At 41.1% G+C, this 19,689-nt stretch overlaps 2 protein-coding genes and 1 long non-coding RNA gene across 4 annotated transcripts; 2 read left to right on the top strand and 1 right to left on the bottom strand.

Moving 5' to 3' along the window:
* The first annotated feature begins 787 nt into the window (after positions 1-787).
* Positions 788-4,275, top strand: LOC125145471 (tripartite motif-containing protein 16-like). 2 transcript variants are annotated; one of them, XM_047818406.1, is made up of 6 exons: positions 788-1,422; positions 1,825-1,920; positions 2,060-2,293; positions 2,424-2,595; positions 2,825-2,884; positions 3,041-4,275. In XM_047818406.1, exons 1-6 carry the CDS (start codon positions 832-834, stop codon positions 3,574-3,576), a joined length of 1,689 nt encoding a protein of 562 aa, XP_047674362.1. In that variant the 5' UTR covers positions 788-831; the 3' UTR covers positions 3,577-4,275. The 2 variants fall into 2 exon arrangements, with proteins under 2 accessions (XP_047674362.1, XP_047674363.1); XM_047818407.1 differs by having other exon boundaries at positions 2,060-2,319; positions 2,462-2,595.
* On the bottom strand, positions 2,477-7,942 carry LOC113658648. Its single transcript, XR_003444430.2, has 4 exons — positions 7,730-7,942; positions 7,316-7,377; positions 2,768-2,877; positions 2,477-2,614 (listed from the first exon to the last, which is right to left on the bottom strand). It is a non-coding gene; the product is annotated as an uncharacterized LOC113658648 (long non-coding RNA).
* Positions 7,943-8,543: 601 nt separating this feature from the next.
* LOC113648449 lies at positions 8,544-19,057 on the top strand. The gene is made up of 12 exons (XM_047817965.1): positions 8,544-9,189; positions 9,592-9,687; positions 9,826-10,059; positions 10,190-10,361; positions 10,591-10,650; positions 10,811-11,339; positions 15,754-16,645; positions 17,049-17,144; positions 17,284-17,517; positions 17,648-17,819; positions 18,049-18,108; positions 18,222-19,057. The coding sequence occupies exons 1-12, from the start codon at positions 8,596-8,598 to the stop codon at positions 18,752-18,754; spliced, it is 3,672 nt and encodes a 1,223-aa protein (XP_047673921.1). The 5' UTR covers positions 8,544-8,595; the 3' UTR covers positions 18,755-19,057.
* The last annotated feature ends 632 nt before the right edge of the window (positions 19,058-19,689 follow it).

The following is a 19,689-nucleotide window of genomic DNA, read 5'->3' as shown; positions in this document are numbered from 1 at the left end:
AGAGCGAATCTTTTGGGCAACCTTTGGATCCTGCAGTAAATCACTATTACTGTATTGTTTTTTTTATTGCAATTAGCTTGTAATGATTATTTTTGGCTATAAAATTGAGAATATTTTAAAATAATTACTGCATAAATGCTTGGAATTTGCCACCATTCTGTTTTGAATGTGTTTTGAATAATTTTGAATGCGGTGTGTTAGCATTAGAACAATGTGCTGAAAGAACATAGTATTTTGCATGTTGTGGAGTACGAATGGTTAAAGTGTGGTCACTGAATGCATTTTGTCTGAAAGCAATGAAAAATGGTTCACAGTTTGGTCTGCATTGACTTCTGTTTCGCTGACTGTGTGAAGTGTTTTGAAAATGTGGTTTCGGTAATGAACACTGCTTGTTAGGAACTGAAAAAACTGTAATCATGAATTTTGTATTCTATTAATCTTTATATTATTCTTTATATTAACCTTTTGTTCTATGTTTATGTTCTGTAAAGCTGCTTTGAGACAACGTCAATTGTAAAAAGCGCTATACAAATAAACTTGAATTCAATTGATGTAGTCATTAATAAAACTTCAAAGCTTTTTGTATTTAACTCTGAATAAAGGCATCTTCCAAATGCAGTAAATGTAAATATGTGCTTTATGTTCTGAAGGGAGATGAAATGGTTAACAAAGGAGTGTTCATTACCTCACTGTGTTTGTGCTCCTCCTCTCTTTCTCTCTCTCACACCCACCCACACCCACCCACACACACACACACACACACACACACACACACCCAGGAAGTTTCAGAGAAAACGAAAGAGATCTCTCTCTTTCTCTGAATTCAGGAAAATGGCTGAGGCGAGTATTTCAGTAGATCAGGACCAGTTCATCTGTCCAGTGTGTCTGGATCTCCTGAAGGATCCGGTGACTCTCTCCTGTGGTCACAGTTTCTGTAAGGTGTGTATTAATGGCTGCTGGGATCAGGAGGATCAGAAGGATGTCTACAGCTGTCCTCAGTGCAGAGACACTTTCACTCCAAGGCCTTATTTACGCAGAAACAACATGCTGGCTGAAGTGGTGGAGAAACTGAAGAAGACTGAAGTCCAAGCTGCTTCTCCTGCTCACTGTTACGCTGGACCTGGAGATGTGGAGTGTGATTTCTGCACCGGGAGAAAATACAAAGCCATCAAGTCCTGTCTGAAGTGTGTGGCTTCATTTTGTGAAACTCATCTCAAACCTCATCTTGAAAGTCCTGCTTTGAAAAAACACACATTAATGGAAGCCTCTGGAAATCTACAAGAGAAGATCTGCTCTGAACACGATGAAGTTCTGAAGATCTTCTGTCGTACTGATCAGAGATGTATTTGCTCTTTGTGCCTGTTGGATAAACATAAAGGACACGACGCTGTACCAGTTGCAGCAGGAAGAGCTGAGAAACAGGTGAGAACTCATCCGAATGATATTTCTCATTTAGATTCAGCAGCTTTGGTTCAATTCACTTCAAATTTATTTGTATAGAACTTTTAACAATGGACGTTGTCTCATAGCAGCTTCACAGAACATAAGAAACATAATACAAAAAGTTTAATATTATACAAAGATTAGTATTTGGTCAGTTACAAGATTAAACTTGTGATTGAAGAGTTAAGTAAAATAAATGTATTCAGTAAACATATCTTTACTCAGCGTTCGTCATAAACACATCAGATGAGTGAACCTTCACTCGGCCAACAGACATTTTACTACTTAAACTAATCTGAACAAGACAGTAGTGAACATTAACATTTTAACTGTCATTAATATTTATCTCCACATCATTTATAACATCATATGTGTCCTCAGAGTGAGATAAAGAAGGAGAAGATGAAATCCCAACAGAAACTCCAGGAGAAGCAGAAGAAGGTGCAGGAGCTGAAACAGACTGTGAACACTATAAAGGTGAGCAGTGAGCAGAGACAGAGCTGCTCCTAGAAACACACACAACATGGACAACATGGAGACATTTAGAGTCCCAGTAAGAGAGAGAATGAGAGATGAGCTTTAAATGGACCTTCATGTGTTGTGTGTCTCCTAACAGCTCAGTACACAGACAGCAGTGGAGGACAATGAGATCATCTTTACTGAGCTGATCAGCTTCATGGAGAAAATGCGCTCGGAGGTGACGGAGATGATCAGAGCTCAGGAGAAGGCTGAACTGAGTCGAGCTGAACGACTCCTGGAGCAACTTGAGCAGGATATTAATGATCTTCAGAGGAGAGTCACTGAGATGGAGAAGCTTTCACACACACACGATCACATCCATTTCCTCCAGGTAACACACACTGTCTGTTCTACAGAGTCAGCTGTTCCTCACACTGTCTAAAACACCTCCCATTAAAGCAGCAATAAATGTCCCTGTCTGACATCACAAGTGTGTCTTTCATCTCATTTCTTCTCTGTAGGCTTTAGCTTCTGGACCTCAGTCTCCTCTATTTAACAGAACAGATTTTGATACGTCCAGCATCAGGATCTCTCAACATCTGTTATTTGATGGAGTGAAGAATTCTCTCTCAGATCTGAAGAAGAGATTGGAGGAATTCTGTGAGGAGGAATTCAACAAAATCCCTCCACATGGTAAGAGGAGCTGCTCCTGCTGGAGAAACACAATGATGGACAAGTGCTGAAATTCCTAAGATATAAAAAGTGATGAGATGTGTTTTGTGTTTGTGAACTCATTATTGCTGCTCTGTACAGTAAAGATAAATGATACATTATATTTATAGGTATGAGATCCTACAGCACAAACCTTTTTGTTATAAATACGTTTAAATGTCTGTTATTTCTGTCATTTTTCTCTCCACAGCTGCAGCAGTTCAGATCATTTCATCACCAGATCCACAGAACAGAAAAGAGTTTCTGAAATGTATAACACACACACACACACACACACACACACACACACACACACACACACACACACACACACACACACACACACACTTCATATGAATATACAGTATTCTGTGAATTAAACCCAACATGTTCACATTGTTCAGTTTGTTTTTCTCTTTTACTTTAGATTTCTGTTCTCTGACTCTGGATCCCAACACGGCACATCGTAAACTCATTCTGTCTGAGGAGAACAGAGTGGTGACATTCAATAAGAGAAAACAGAAGTACTCTGATCATCCAGAGAGATTTGACTCCTGGCGGCAGGTGTTGTGTAAGGAGAGTGTGTGTGGACGCTGTTACTGGGAAGTGGAGTGGAGCGGTGTTGGTGTGTCCATATCAGTCTCATATAAAGACATCAGTAGGAAAGGAGGTGATTATGAGTGTGTGTTTGGACGCAACAAACAGTCCTGGAGTCTGGAATGTTCTTCTTCTTCTCTCTCTTTCTATCACAACAACATTAAGACTGATCTCAGAGTTCCATCATCCCCCAGAATAGGAGTGTATGTGGATCACAGTGCAGGAACTCTGTCCTTCTACAGTGTCTCTGACACCATGAAGCTCCTCCACAGAGTCCACACCACATTCACTCAGCCTCTATATGCTGGGTTCAGGTTTGATTGGTGGTCTGGTTCTTCATCTGTGAGATTGTGTGATCTAAAATAATGTGTGTAGTGTTTTGTGTAACATTCCTCCACATTACCACATTGTTACACCATCATCTGTTTAACACACAATCCAGCTGCACAAAAAAAAGATTTTTGTTGTAATTTAAAACAGATTCATCCTGGATGATGAACCCTAACAGAACCATATAAATCCAAGTTTGTGTTAAATATTATGACCAAAGTTTGAAAATAAAATATCAGACCACAGCAGAACGGTGTGAACTGGGTGTCAGTGTCAGTCTCATATAAAGAGATCAGAAGGAAAGGAAGTTGTAATGAATGTGGGTTTAATTTAACACAAACTGATGCTGATTGTAGAATAAATAGTTTTGTGGCACCGTAATGAAGACTGTAAAGTAACTGAAGAGTTTTCTTCAACTTCTGAAATCAACTGCAATAAGAATATTGATATATTTTATAATTCTGGTGATTAAAGTGAAATTATTTTAGAAAGGTGTCTATGATCAGTGGAAAATTTAACCCAAGCATTTCTCTTTCAGACCACCAGAGGGCGCGAAAACACCACTTTTAAATGACTTCTTTACTTCTTACTCATTTTCTATTATTCATTCATTTTCTACCGCTTATCCGATTTTCCCGGGTCTCAGGCATCATCGGGCATCGAGGCAGGATATACGAAGTTCATTTTCTATTAGTCGTCATAAAATAAAATAAAATTGAAAAAAGAAAAAAAAAAAGAAAAAAAAAGAAAAAAAAAACCCAATAATTTTCATAAACAACACAGTACATTACTGCATTTGCTCATTTTATATTAATGACATTTACCAAAAGATCTTTTTTAAACATAGTAAAGAAGACTGTAATGTAACTGAAGAGTTGTTGTTGTTTTTTTTTACCTCTGAAATCAACTGCATTAAGAATATTATTGTATTTTATAATTCTGGTCATTGAATTTAAATTATTTTAGAAATTTGGCTATGACACTTTTATTCTGGACTGTCACTGTCACATTAACTCTGGACTTGCACAGCACAGTGCCATTTCATACACTTTATACACTCCATACACTACTGTATTTACACACCATACTTCACCTGGACATTCTAAGGACACTTTAACTCTGGACTTGCACAGCACAGTGCCATTTCATACACTTTATACACTCCATACACTACTGTATTTACACACCATACTTCACCTGGACATTCTAAGGACACTTTAACTCTGGACTTGCACAGCACAGTGCCACTTTATACACTATTTACACACCATACTTCACCTGGACACTTTAAGGACAAGCTTTAAAAACCATACACATTTATGTATATGTATATTTATGTATATGTATATAGATTATTTCTTCATATTCTCCATATATTTCATATTTTTATATAGTTTTCTTATATATTTTGTACTTTCTTATTATTTTATTCTCATTTTATTTTTTACTTTTTTATACTTTAAAAAAAAAAATTATTCTTATACCGGACAGTGGCACAAAGCATTTCACTGCATATCGTACCCTGTGTGTATGTGTATGTGACAAATAAAATTTGATTTGATTTGATTTTTTTATTTGATTAGTGAAACATTTAACCTGAGTATTCCTCTTTCATACCACCAGAGGGCGCGGACACACAACTTTTATATTCAAACTTTATTGTGTAACCATCATTATTAGTGAAATAAATTTTCAAACATTATCCATTGTTCTGAAATTAAAAAATGAAAAACAAACTAATTAAATAAGCAAACAAAGTGGGTGGGGAAAGAAAAATAAAAAAGGCACTGAACAGAATGCAGAGATTTAAGAGACATAAAATATGTGATAAAATATTCCCATTTCTCCGAATCTCACCCTCCCAAGCTCTTTTAATTTGATCAATTGCACACACATCTAAACAGACAACAGCCACCATAAATTCTGGAAATTTGTGATGAGGGTTAAATTCCAGAAGTACTTCCCATTCTTGTATAGGAGGTGAAGAGGGTAATTAGGGAACTGAAACAGATGGGATTCAGGCAGCTCTGGTTCAGAAGATAACTGTACATCATTACAAAATGTACCTTCTTTATGTAGGTCTTGAAAGCATCTGATGCCTTTTCCTTGCCATTGCTTAAAAACAGGATCAGTAATAGATGGTGGAAACATGTGATTCTCATGTAGCGACATTAATGTTGAGGCAGAGATGAATTTAATATGTGGCCTGAATTGACCCCAGATCCGAAGAGTGGATATGAAGCGTCATGTATTAAAGAAGTAACTTTACAACACAGGGTGAAATAAGCAAAGCCAATAAACAGGTAGATGTACATGAACTTGCCTCCAACCTGCACCATAGTGCAGTGGATAAACTGTTAAAAATGACAAAATGTTAATTTATGAACATTTTCTGACCAACAGTAAAACACAAAATTGTGCAGCACAAGCCCACCACTATGCCGACATCTATGAATTAATGAATTCTGTGTATTTTACCACCCCACAAAATGTAGGTAACAATCTGGTCCATAGACTTAAAGAAACACTTAGGAAGAAACAAATGAATCCACTGAATAAAGAGAAATTTAGGCAAAATATTAATTTTCACTGCATTAATCTGACCAGTCGATGACAAAAATAGATTGTTCCATATCTGAAAGTCAGACTTAGTTTCCTCCAACAAAGGAGAAATATTTACAGATAACAGAGAGAGCAGGGATCTAGTAATATTAATGCCAAGACACCTGAATCCTGTTTTACTTCTTCTTACTGGAGGCCCAATGCATTAACAGGGAAGAACTCACACTTCTGAAGATTTACCTTATGCCCAGAAAATGATCCAACTGTTTCTATAATGGATTAAATATCCGAGGGATTGGAAATTGGATTAATGTACAATAGAAAATCATCAGCATAAAGTGACAGTTTAATTTCGATTCCTGATCAAACCATGCTTCAAAACAAAGATTCCTCGTTCCAGACTAAAATAGCTGGACCTTACATTGTTGGTGTGTACACTTGTCTAGGGAGAAACATATAAAAGATATATCCAGGAGATAAAATTATTCCCAAACACAAATTTTTGAAACACTGCAAAATGATATTCCCACTCGACTCGGTCAAATGCTTTTTCAGTATAGAATGTGATCACAACATCAGGTGTTAACTACACATGCACGCACGCACGCACGCACACACGCACGCACACACACACACACACACACACACACACACACACACACACACGCACACACGCACACACACACACAATATTCTGGACAGATCTCATATTTAATGATGTTCCTCATCTATACTACAGATAGCGTGTAGTATTTGTGGTAAAACTATTAACAGATTTCTTACTTCTGTCTTTTTATTTCAGAATGTGAACAATGTTAAAATGACTGAGATTCCTGCTGGTTCAGTTTTCTCTTTTCTTAGAGACACACATAAAGACTGATCCAGGTGACTCAATAGGGCTTTCATATTTAACCTGGTTCCCTGAGAGGGGAACGAGACGCTGCATCTCATTCCCTTCTCAGGGAACCGGGTCACATATGTAACCTGGTGCAGTTCTCTTTCGAGGGAACTCGACGCTGCGTCAGGGCTGACGCTATGGGAACGCCAATACCCACACCGCCATGCACGGGTCGATGACTGTGCCAGAGGCCGTGAGAACAGACCAACAGACCAATGGGAACAGACCATCAATGGCCCTGCAGGACCTGGGACCCTGGAGTGGGGTCCAAGTCCAGGTTATAGAACATGATAAAGGTGTGTGGGAAGGACCAACCTGCTGCAGCACAAATATCTTCAAGGGGGACACCGCTGGCCAAGGCACTGGAGGAGGCAATACTTAAAAATAAATAAAGAACAAACAAACAAACAAACAAACAAATAAATAAAAAGGATAGACAGATAGATAAATAAATAAAAATAAATAAATAAATAAATAGATAAATAAATAAATGATAAATACAAAATAAATAAAAAAAATAGATAGATAAATAAATAGATAAATAAATAATTATGTATGTAAAAGTTTAATAACAAGACAATTGCTAATCAAGCCGTTCTTTAACTCTCTACATTTACAGGTTAATATTTTAACGGTATATTTATTAGAAGCAGATTAGCAGCTGTTAGTGTTCGTTAGCATTCAGAGCTACATGCTACACATAAGACCAAAACAAACGCGAGCTCGTACCACTACATCCTCGAATATACTCTGGAGCTGAGTTTCCATGGGAACCGCCATGATTTACCACTTTAGACCCAGAAAAGTGTGCAATAGCTTTAAATGTTTACACTCACAGACTCCATTGTGTTAGCATGAATCTATAGACGGGGACATTAGCCTGGTTATGGCTTCAACCCACACACTAAAGCATGAAGTCCCGCCTCCTGTAAGATCATTAGTCAGATTCACTGTCCGTTACCGAAATCTGAAATGCTAACCAATTAAATCGAGGGAAGGCGGGATTTATTCAATACAGGTGTGGAAAAAATTTAAAGCATTGCAGTTCTCGGTATGCGGCCACCGGAATAGAGTGCACTTACCAAAATAGACCGGCATAACACACAGGTTTACATAATAGTTCCGGAATATCCGATTGAATTACTGTGAATTACAATTAACAGACAAAAGTTATAAATGATATAAATTTTATAGTTAAATGGCTCAATGTGTCAAAAAGGTGACAAATTATATACGGTTAATATACGTTTCATAATGTAATGTTAAGAGAAATAAATGACTTAATGAAGATCCATTTTTTTAATGAAATTAATCCTAAATTTAGAAACTACAAGGTTTATATTTATGTTCTGAAGACAGATAAAATGGTTAACACACACACACACACACACACACACACACACACACACACACACAAACACAAACACAAACACACACACACACACACACACACACACACACACACACACACACACACACACACACACACACACACACACACACACACACACACATGCACACAAAAACACACACAGAAACAGGAAGTTTCAGAGAAAACGGAAGAGATCTCTCTCTCTTTCACTGAGTTCAAGAAAATGGCTGAGGCGAGAATTTCAGTAGATCATGATCAGTTCATCTGTCCAGTGTGTCTGGATCTCCTGAAGGATCCATTGACTCTCTCCTGTGGTCACAGTTTCTGTAAAGTGTGTATTAATAGTCACTGGGATCAGGAGGATCAGAAGGATGTCTACAGCTGTCCTCAGTGCAGAGACACTTTCACTCCAAGGCCTGTTCTACGCAGAAACAACATGCTGGCTGAAGTGGTGGAGAAACTGAAGAAGAAGACTGAAGTCCAAGCTGCTTCTCCTGCTCACTGTTACGCTGGACCTGGAGATGTGGAGTGTGATTTCTGCCCAGGAAGAAAACACAAAGCCATCAAGTCCTGTCTGATGTGTGTGGCTTCATTTTGTGAAACTCATCTCAAACCTCATCTTGAAAGTCCTGCTTTGAAAAAACACACATTAATTGATGCCTCTGGAAATCTACAAGAGAAGATCTGCTCTGAACACAATGAAGTTCTGAAGATCTTCTGTCGTACTGATCAGAGATGTATTTGCTCTTTGTGCCTGTTGGATAAACATAAAGGACACGACGTTGCATCAGTTACAGCAGGAAGAGCTGAGAAACAGGTGAGAACTCATCTGAATGATATTTCTCATTTAGATTCAGCAGCTTTGGTTCAATTCACTTCAAATTTATTTGTATAGAGCTTTTAACAATGGACGTTGTCTCATAGCAGCTTCACAGAACATAAGAAACATAATACAAAAAGTTTAATATTATACAAAGATTAGTATTTGGTCAGTTACAAGATTAAACTTGTGATTGAAGAGTTAAGTAAAATAAATGTATTCAGTAAACATATCTTTACTCAGCGTTCGTCATAAACACATCAGATGAGTGAACCTTCACTCGGCCAACAGACATTTTACTACTTAAACTAATCTGAACAAGACAGTAGTGAACTTTAACCCTTTAACTCTTATTAATATTTCTCTCCAAATCATTTATAACATCATATGTGTCCTCAGAGTGAGTTAAATGAGGAGCAGCTGAAATTCCAGGAGAGACTCCAGGAGAAGCAGAAGAAGGTGCAGGAGCTGAAACAGGCTGTGAACACTATAAAGGTGAGCAGTGACAGAGACAGAGCTGCTCCTAGAAACACACACAACGTGGACAACATGGAGACATTTAGAGTCCCAGTAAGGGAGAGAATGAGAGATGAGCTTTAAATGGACCTTCACGTGTTGTGTGTCTCCTAACAGCTCAGTGCACAGACAGCAGTGGAGGACAATGAGATCATCTTTACTGAGATGATCAGCTCCATGGAGAAAAAGCGCTCGGAGGTGACGGAGATGATCAGAGCTCAGGAGAAGGCTGAACTGAGTCGAGCTGAACGACTCCTGGAGCAACTGGAGCAGGAGATTGATAATCTTCAGAGGAGAGTCATTGAGATGGAGAAGCTTTCACACACACATGATCACATCCATTTCCTCCAGGTAACACACACTGTCTGATCTACAGAGTCAGATGTTCCTCACACTCTCTAAAACACCTCTCATTAAAGCAGCAATAAATGTCCCTGTCTGACATCACAAGTGTGTCTTACATTTCATTTCTTCTCTGTAGGCTTTAGCTTCTGGATGTCAGTCTCCTCTATTAGATAGACCAGAGTTTCACACATCCAGCATCAGGGTCTCTCAACATCTGTCATTTGATGGAGTGAAGAATTCTCTCTCAGACCTGAAGAAGAGACTGGAGGAATTCTGTGAGGAGGAATTCAACAAAATCCCTCCACATGGTAAGAGGAGCTGCTCCTGCTGGAGAAACACAATGATGGACAAGTGCTGAAATTCCTAAGATATAAAAAGTGATGAGATGTGTTTTGTGTTTGTGAACTCATTATTGCTGCTCTGTACAATAAAGATAAATGATACATTATATTTATAGGTATGAGATCCTACAGCACAAACCTTTTGGTTAAAAATACCTTTAAATGTCTGTTATTTCTGTCATTTTTCTCTCCACAGCTGCAGCAGTTCAGATCTTTTCACCACCAGATCCACAGAACAGAGAAGAGTTTCTGAAATGTATAACACACACACACACACACACACACACACACACACACACACACACACACACACACACACACACACACACACACACACTTCATATGAATATACAGTATTCTGTGAATTAAACCCAACATGTTCACATTGTTCAGTTTGTTTTTCTCTTTTACTTTAGATTTCTGTTCTCTGACTCTGGATCCCAACACGGCACATCGTAAACTCATTCTGTCTGAGGAGAACAGAGTGGTGACATTCAATAAGAGAAAACAGAAGTACTCTGATCATCCAGAGAGATTTGACTCCTGGGGGCAGGTGTTGTGTAAGGAGAGTGTGTGTGGACGCTGTTACTGGGAGGTGGAGTGGAGCGGTGTTGGTGTGTCCATATCAGTCTCATATAAAGACATCGGGAGGAAAGGAGAGGGTATTGAGTCTGTGTTTGGACACAACAAACAGTCCTGGAGTCTGGAATGTTCTTCTTCTCCCTATTTCTATCACAACAACATTAAGACTAATCTCAGAGTTCCATCACCCCCCAGAATAGGAGTGTATGTGGATCACAGTGCAGGAACTCTGTCCTTCTACAGTGTCTCTGACAACATGAAGCTCCTCCACAGAGTCAACACCACATTCACTCAGCCTCTATACGCTGGGTTTGCGCTCTACAGGTTGTTTGGTTCTTCATCTGTGAGATTGTGTGATCCATAATAATGTGTGTAGTGTTTTGTGTAACATTCCTCCACATTACCACATTGTAAATAGTTTTGTGGCACTGTACTGAAGACTGTAAAGTAACTGAAGAGTTTTCTTTAACCTCTGAAATCATCTGCATTAAAAATATTTATCTATTTAATAATTATGGTGATCAAATTTTAATTATTTTAGAAATTTGTCTATAATCAGTGGAACATTCAACCAGAGTATTTCTCTTTTAAATGACTTCTTCACTTTACTTCACTCGTTTTCTATTACTCACTCACTCACTCACTCACTCACTCACTCACTCACTCACTCACTCACTCACTCATTTTCTACCACTTATCCGAACTTCTCGGGTCACGGGGAGCCTGTGCCTATTCTGGGCATCATCGGGCATCAAGGCGGGATACACCCTGGACGGAGTGCCAACCCATCGCAGGGCACACACCCACTCTCATTCACTCATGCAATCACACACAATTTTCGAGAGATGCCAATCAACCTACCATGCATTTTCTATTAGTTCTCATAAAATAAAATACAAATAATAATTCATAATAATAATAATTATAATAATAATAAATCTCTACTACTCTGGACTCTCTACTACTCTGGAGTTGCCCATAGTGAGAGGAGGCGGACTGGTGTGGGCTTGCTCATAGCCCCCCAGCTCAGTCACCGTATGCCATATGTTGGAGTTCACCTCGGTGAACGAGAGGGTCGTTTCCCTGCGCCTTCGGGTTGGGGATAGGTCTCTCAGTTATTTGTGCTTATGGGCCAAATGGCAGTGTAGAGTACCTGACCTCCTTGGCGTCTCTGGGAGGGGTGCTGGAAAGTGATCCGACCGGGGACTCTGTCGTTCTACTGGGGGACGTCAACGCTCACGTGGGCAGCGACAGTGACACCTGGTGGGGCGTGATTGGGAGGAATGGCCCCTCCGACCTGAACCTGAGTGGTGTTCTGTTTTTGAACTTCTGTGCTAGTCACAGTTTGTCCATAACGAACACCATGTTCAAGCATAAGGGTGTCCATCAGTATACGTGGCACCAGGACACCCTAGGTCGGAGGTCGATGATCGACTTTGTGGTTGTTTCATATGACCACTCGGGTAAAGAGAGGGGCGGAGCTGTCAACTGATCACCACCTGGTGGTGAGTTGGATCCGATGGCGGGGGAGGAAGTTGGACAGACTTGGCAGACCCAAACGTACTGTGAAGGTCTGCTGGGAACGTTTGGCAGAGTCTCCGGTCAGAGAGATCTTCAACTCCCACCTCCAGCAGAGCTTCAACCAGATCCCGAGGGAGGTTGGAGACATTGAGTCTGAGTGGACCATGTTCTCCACCTCCATTGTCGACGCGGCTGCTCGGAGCTGTGGCCTTAAGGTCTTCGGTCCCTGTAGTGGTGGCAATCCCTGTACCCGGTGGTGGACCCTGGAAGTAAGGGATGCTGTCAAGCTGAAGAAGGAGTCCTATCGAGCCTGGTTGGCTCGGGGGACTCCAGAGGCAGCTGTTAGGTACCGGATGGCCAAGCGAGCTTCAGCCCCGGTGGTTGCGGAGGCGAACACTCGGTGAGTTCGGTGAGGACATGGAGAAGGACTATCGGTTGGCCTCAAAGAAATTCTGGCAAACCATCCGGTGCCTCAGGAGGGGAAGCAGTGCCCTGCACACACTGTTTACAGTGTGAGTAGGAATCTGCTGACTTCGACTGGGGACATTCTCGGACGGTGGAAGGAGTACTTCGAGGATCCCCACCTACATGTCTTCCACTGAAGAAGCAGAGGCCGAGGGCTCACTTGTGGACTCGTCGATCCCCCAAGCTGAGGTCACTAAGGTAGTTGAGAAGCTCCTCAGTGGCAAGGCACCGGGGGTGCATGAGATCCGCCCCGAGCACCTCAAGTCTCTGGATGTTGTGGGGCTGTCTTGGTTGACACACCTCTGCAACATCGCGTGGCGGCTAGGGACAGTGCCTCAGGACTGGCAGACTGGGGTGGTGGTCCCTCTGTTTAAGAAGGGGGACTGGAGGGTGTGTTCCAACTATAGGGGGATCACACTCCTCAGCCTCCCGGGAAAAGTCTATGCCAGGGTACTGGAGAGGAGAATTCGTCCGATAGCCGAACCTCGGATTCAGGAGGAACAATGCAATCCCGGTCGTGGAACACTGGACCATCTCTATACCCTCGCCAGGTTGTGGAGGGTGCATGGGAGTTTGCCCAACCTGTCCACATGTGCTTTGTGGATTTGGAGAAGGCATTCGACTGTGTCCCTCGTGGTTACCTGTGGGGGGTGCTCTGGAAGTATGGGGTCCGGGGCCCTCTGATAAGGGCTGTCCGGTCCCTATATGACCGGAGCAGGAGTTTGGTTCGCATAGCCGGCAGTAAGTCAGACTTGTTCCCGGTGCATGCTGGACTCCGACAAGGCTGCCCTTTGTCCTCACCGGTCCTGTTCATTATTTATATGGACATGATTTCTTGCCGCAGTTCGGGGGCCGTTTTGGGGACCACAGGATGTCATCTTTGCTTTTTGCAGATGATGTTGTCCTGTTGGCTTCCTCAAATCAGGACCTTCAGTGTGCACTGGGACGATTTGCAGCCGAGTGTGAAGTGGCGGGGATGAGAATCAGCACCTCCAAGTACGTGGCCATGGTTCTCAGCCGGAAAAATGTGGCTTGTCCCCTTCAGGTTGGCGGAGAGCTCCTGCCTCAAGTGGAAGAGTTTAAGTATCTTGGGGTCTTGTTCACAAGTGAGGGAAGGATGGAGCGGGAGATCGACAGGTTGGATCGGTGTATCTTCTGCAGTGATCCGGTCGATATACCGGTCTGTTGTGGTGAAGAAAAAGCTGAGCCGCAAGGCGAAGCTCGCTATTTACCGGTTGATCTACGTTCCAACCCTCACCTATGGTCATGAGCTTTGGGTCATGACTGAAAGGACAAGATCCTGGATACAGGCGGCCGAAATGAGTTTCCTCCACAGGGTGGCTGGGTGCTCCCTTAGAGATAGGGTGAGGAGCTCGGTCACTCAGGAGGAGCTCAGAGTAGCGCCACTGCTCCTCCACATCGAGAGGAGTCAACTGAGGTGGCTCGGGGCATCTGTTTCGGATGCCTCCTGGACGCCTCCCTGGAGAGGAGTTCCGGGCATGTCCAACCAGGAGGAGGCCCCGGGGAAGACCTAGGACACGCCGGAGGGACTATGTCTCTCGGCTTGCCTGGGAACGCCTCAGTATTCCCCCAGAAGAGCTGGAGGAAGTGTCTGGGGAGAGGGAAGTCTGGGCATCCCTGCTTAGTCTGCTGCCCCCGCGACCCGGCCGCGGATAAGCGGTAGAGGATGGATGGATGGATGGAATAATAATAATTATAAACAAACTTTGTTTTTTTCCCCAGAATTTATTATTATAAATCCAACCCAGTTTCCAGTTAAAATTCTCACAATGGTTTTCTGACAGTGTTTACTGTGAAAAGTTGCAGTACAATAAGGGAGATGTCTGAAAAATCAGTTACTGCATTTTCTCTTTTTATATTAATCCCATTAACCAAAAGATCTTTTTTAAACATTAGCTGTTTGTGAGGGGGGGCACAGTGGCTTAGTGGTTAGCACGTTCGCCTCACACCTCCAGGGTTGGGGTTTCGATTCCCGAGTCCACCTTGTGTGTGTGGAGTTTGCATGTTCTCCCCGTGCATCCTGCCTGGATGCCCGATGACGCCTGAGATAGGCACAGGCTCCCCGTGACCCGAGAATTTCGGATAAGCGGTAGTAAAAGAGTGAGTGATGAGAGAATCAGATTAGCAGCTGTTCGTGTTCGTTAGCATTCAGAGCAACATACTACACATAAGACCAAAACTAATACAAGCTCGTACCACTACATGCTCGAATATACTCTGGAGCTGAGTTTCCATGGTATCCGCCATGATTTACCACTTTGGACCCAGAAAAGTGTGCAATAGCTTTAAATGTTGACACTCGCAGACTCCATTGTGTTAGCATGAATCTATAGACAGAGACATTAGCCTGGTTACATTAGACCAGTGGTTATAGCTTCAACCCACACACAAAATAAAGGAGTCCCACCTCCTATAGGATCATTGGTCAGATTCACTGTCTGTTACTGAAATCTGAAATGATAACCAATTACAAAAGACTTTGGGATAAGCTCAGCCAATTAAATGAAGGGAGGGTGGGATGGGTGTGGAAAAAATTAAAGGATTGCAGTTCTCGATATGCGGCCACCGGAATAGAGTGCACTTACCAAAATAGAATGGCATAACACACAGGTTTTCTGTGAATCACTGTGTATTACAATTAATCACAAAAATTATAAATGATATAAATTTTGTAGATAAATTGCTCAATGTGTCAAAAAGGTGACAAATTATATATGGTTAATATACGATTCATAATGTAATGTTAAGAGAAATAAATAATAAATGACAGTGAAGACCCATTTATTATTTTTTTTTATGAAATTAATCCTAAATTTAGAAACTACAAGGTTTATATTTATGTTCCTAATACAGATAAAATGGTTAACACATACACACACACACACATATGCAAACACAAACACACACACACACACAGACACACACACACACACACATACACACACACACACACACAGGCGCGCACGCACACATACACACACACACTCACACACAAAAACACACACAGAAACAGGAAGTTTCAGAGAAAACGGAAGAGATCTTTCTCTTTCTCTTTCACTGAGTTCAAGAAAATGGCTGAGGCGAGTATTTCAGTAAATCATGATCAGTTCATCTGTCCATTGTGTCTGGATCTCTTGAAGGATCCGGTGACTCTCCCCTGTAGTCACAGTTTCTGTAAGGTGTGTATTAATGGTCACTGGGATCAGGAGGATAAGAAAGACGTCTACAGCTGTCCTCAGTGCAGAGACACTTTCACACCAAGGCCTGTTCTACGCAGAAACAACATGCTGGCTGAAGTGGTGGAGAAACTGAAGAAGACTGAAGTCCAAGCTGCTTCTCCTGCTCACTGTTACGCTGGACCTGGAGATGTGGAGTGTGATTTCTGCACCAGGAGAAAACACAAAGCCGTCAAGTCCTGTCTGATGTGTGTGGCTTCATTTTGTGAAACTCATCTCAAACCTCATCTTGAAATTCCTGCTTTGAAAAAACACACATTAATTGAAGCCTCTGGAAATCTACAAGAGAAGATCTGCTCTGAACACGATGAAGTTCTGAAGATCTTCTGTCGTACTGATCAGAGATGTATTTGCTCTTTGTGCCTGTTGGATAAACATAAAGGACACGACGTTGTATCAGTTACAGCAGGAAGAGCTGAGAAACAGGTGAGAACTCATCCGAATGATATTTCTCATTTAGATTCAGCAGCTTTGGTTCAATTCACTTCAAATTTATTTGTATAGAGCTTTTAACAATGGACGTTGTCTCAAAGCAGCTTCACAGAACATAAGAAACATAATACAAAAAGTTTAATATTATACAAAGATTAGTATTTGGTCAGTTACAAGATTAAACTTGTGATTGAAGAGTTAAGTAAAAATAAATGTATTCAGTAAACATATCTTTACTCAGTGTTCGTCATAAACAGATCAGATGAGTGAACCTTCACTCGGCCAACAGACATTTTACAGCTTAAACTAATCTGAACAAGACAGTAGTGAACTTTAACCTTTTATCTGTCATTAATATTTATCTCCACATCATTTATAACATCATATGTGTCCTCAGAGTGAGTTAAATGAGGAGCAGCTGAAATTCCAGCAGAGACTCCAGGAGAAGCATAAGAAGGTGCAGGAGCTGAAACAGGCTGTGAACACTATAAAGGTGAGCAGTGAGCAGAGACAGAGCTGCTCCTAGAAACACACACAACATGGACAACATGGAGACATTTAGAGTCCCAGTAAGAGAGAGAATGAGAGATGAGCTTTAAATGGACCTTCATGTGTTGTGTGTCTCCTAACAGCTCAGTGCACAGACAGCAGTGGAGGACAATGAGAGGATCTTTACTGAGCTGATCAGCTCCATGGAGAAAAAGCGCTCGGAGGTGACGGAGATGATCAGAGCTCAGGAGAAGGCTGAACTGAGTCGAGCTGAACGACTCCTGGAGCAACTGGAGAAGGAGATTGATGATCTTCAGAGGAGAGTCACTGAGATGGAGAAGCTTTCACACACACATGATCACATCCATTTCCTCCAGGTAACACACACTGTCTGATCTACAGAGTCAGATGTTCCTCACACTCTCTAAAATACCTATCATTAAAGCAGCAATAAATGTCCCTGTCTGACATCACAAGTGTGTCTTTCATTTCATTTCTTCTCTGTAGGCTTTAGCTTCTGGACCTCAGTCTCCTCAATTTATCCGACCAGATTTTGACACGTCCAGCATCAGGGTCTTTCAACATCTGTCATTTGATGGAGTGAAGAATTCTCTCTCAGACCTGAAGAAGAGACTGGAGGAATTCTGTGAGGAGGAATTCAACAAAATCCCTCCACATGGTAAGAGGAGCTGCTCCTGCTGGAGAAACACAATGATGGACAAGTGCTGAAATTCCTAAGATATAAAAAGTGATGAGATGTGTTTTGTGTTTGTGAACTCATTATTGCTGCTCTGTACAGTAAAGATAAATGATACATTATATTTATAGGTATGAGATCCTACAGCACAAACCTTTTTGTTAAAAATACATTTAAATGTCTGTTATTTCTGTCATTTTTCTCTCCACAGCTGCAGCAGTTCAGATCATTTCATCACAAGAGCCACAGAACAGAGAAGATTTTCTGAAATGTATAACACACACACACACACACACACACACACACACACACGAATATACAGTATTCTGTTAATTAAACCCAACATGTTCACATTGTTCAATTTGTTTTTCTCTTTTATTTTAGATTTCTGTTCTCTGACTCTGGATCCCAACACGGCACATCGTAACCTCATTCTGTCTGAGAAGAACAGAACAGTGACAGTCAGTAAGAGAAAACAGAAGTACTCTGATCATCCAGAGAGATTTGACTCCTGGGGGCAGGTGTTGTGTAAGGAGAGTGTGTGCGGACGCTGTTACTGGGAGGTGGAGTGGAGCGGTGTTGGTGTGTCCATATCAGTCTCATATAAAGACATCAGGAGAAAAGGATATGATAATGAGTCTGTGTTTGGACGCAACAAACAGTCCTGGAGTCTGGAATGGTCTTCTTCTTCTCTCTCTTTCTCTCACAACAACATTAAGACTGCTCTCAGAGTTCCATCATCCCCCAGAATAGGAGTGTATGTGGATCACAGTGCAGGAACTCTGTCCTTCTACAGTGTCTCTGACACCATGAAGCTCCTCCACAGAGTCCACACCACATTCACGCAGCCTCTATACGCTGGGTTTGCGCTCTACAGGTTGTTTGGTTCTCCATATGTGAGATTGTGGGATCCATAATAATGTGTGTAGTGTTTTGTGTAACATTCCTCCACATTACCACATTGTTACTCCATCATCTGTTTAACACACAATCCAGCTGCACAAAAAAAAAACATTTTCATTGTAAATTAAAACAGATTCATCCTGGATGATGAACCATAACAGAACCATATAAATCCAAGTTTGTGTTAAATATTATGAGCAAAGTTTGAAAATAAAAGATCAGACCACAGAAGAACGGTGTGAACTGGGTGTCAGTGTCAGTCTCATATAAAGAGATCAGAAGGAAAGGAAGTCGTAATGAATGTGGGTTTAATTTAACACAAACTGATGCTGATTGTAGAATAAATAGTTTTGTGGCACCGTAATGAAGACTGTAAAGTAACTGAAAAGTTTTCTTTAACATCTGAAATCAACTGCATTAAGAAAATTGTTCTATTTTATAATTCTGGTGATTAAAGTGAAATTATTTTAGAAAGGTGTCTATGATCAGTGGAACATTTAACCCGAGCATTTCTCTTTCAGACCACAAGAGGGCGCGCAAACACCAGTTTTAGGTTCAAACTTTGTCATTGTTTAACCGACATTAATAGTGAAATAAATTTTTAAACATTATCAATTTTTCTCAAATCCATAAGAAAAAAATAAAACAAACTAACCAATTAAAAAAACAAACAGTGGTTGGGGAAAAAATAAAATAAAACAGGCACTATACAGAAGGCAGAGTTTTAAGAGACATAAAATATGACATTCCCATTTCTTTCCCAAAAGATTCCCATTTCTCCGAATCTCACCCTCCCAAGCTCTTTTAATTTTATCAATAGCACACACATCTAAACATACAACAGCCACTATCAATTCTGGAAATTTGTTACTTGTGATGAGGGTTAAATTCCAGACTTCTCATTCTTGTATAGAAGGTGAAGAGGGTAATTAGGAAAATGAATTAGATG

Source organism: Tachysurus fulvidraco, chromosome 9, assembly GCF_022655615.1.
Source record: "Tachysurus fulvidraco isolate hzauxx_2018 chromosome 9, HZAU_PFXX_2.0, whole genome shotgun sequence".
Classification (NCBI taxonomy): Eukaryota; Metazoa; Chordata; class Actinopteri; order Siluriformes; family Bagridae; genus Tachysurus; species Tachysurus fulvidraco.
Note: the sequence above shows the minus strand (reverse complement) of the source record. Positions and strands in the feature narration are given on the sequence as shown.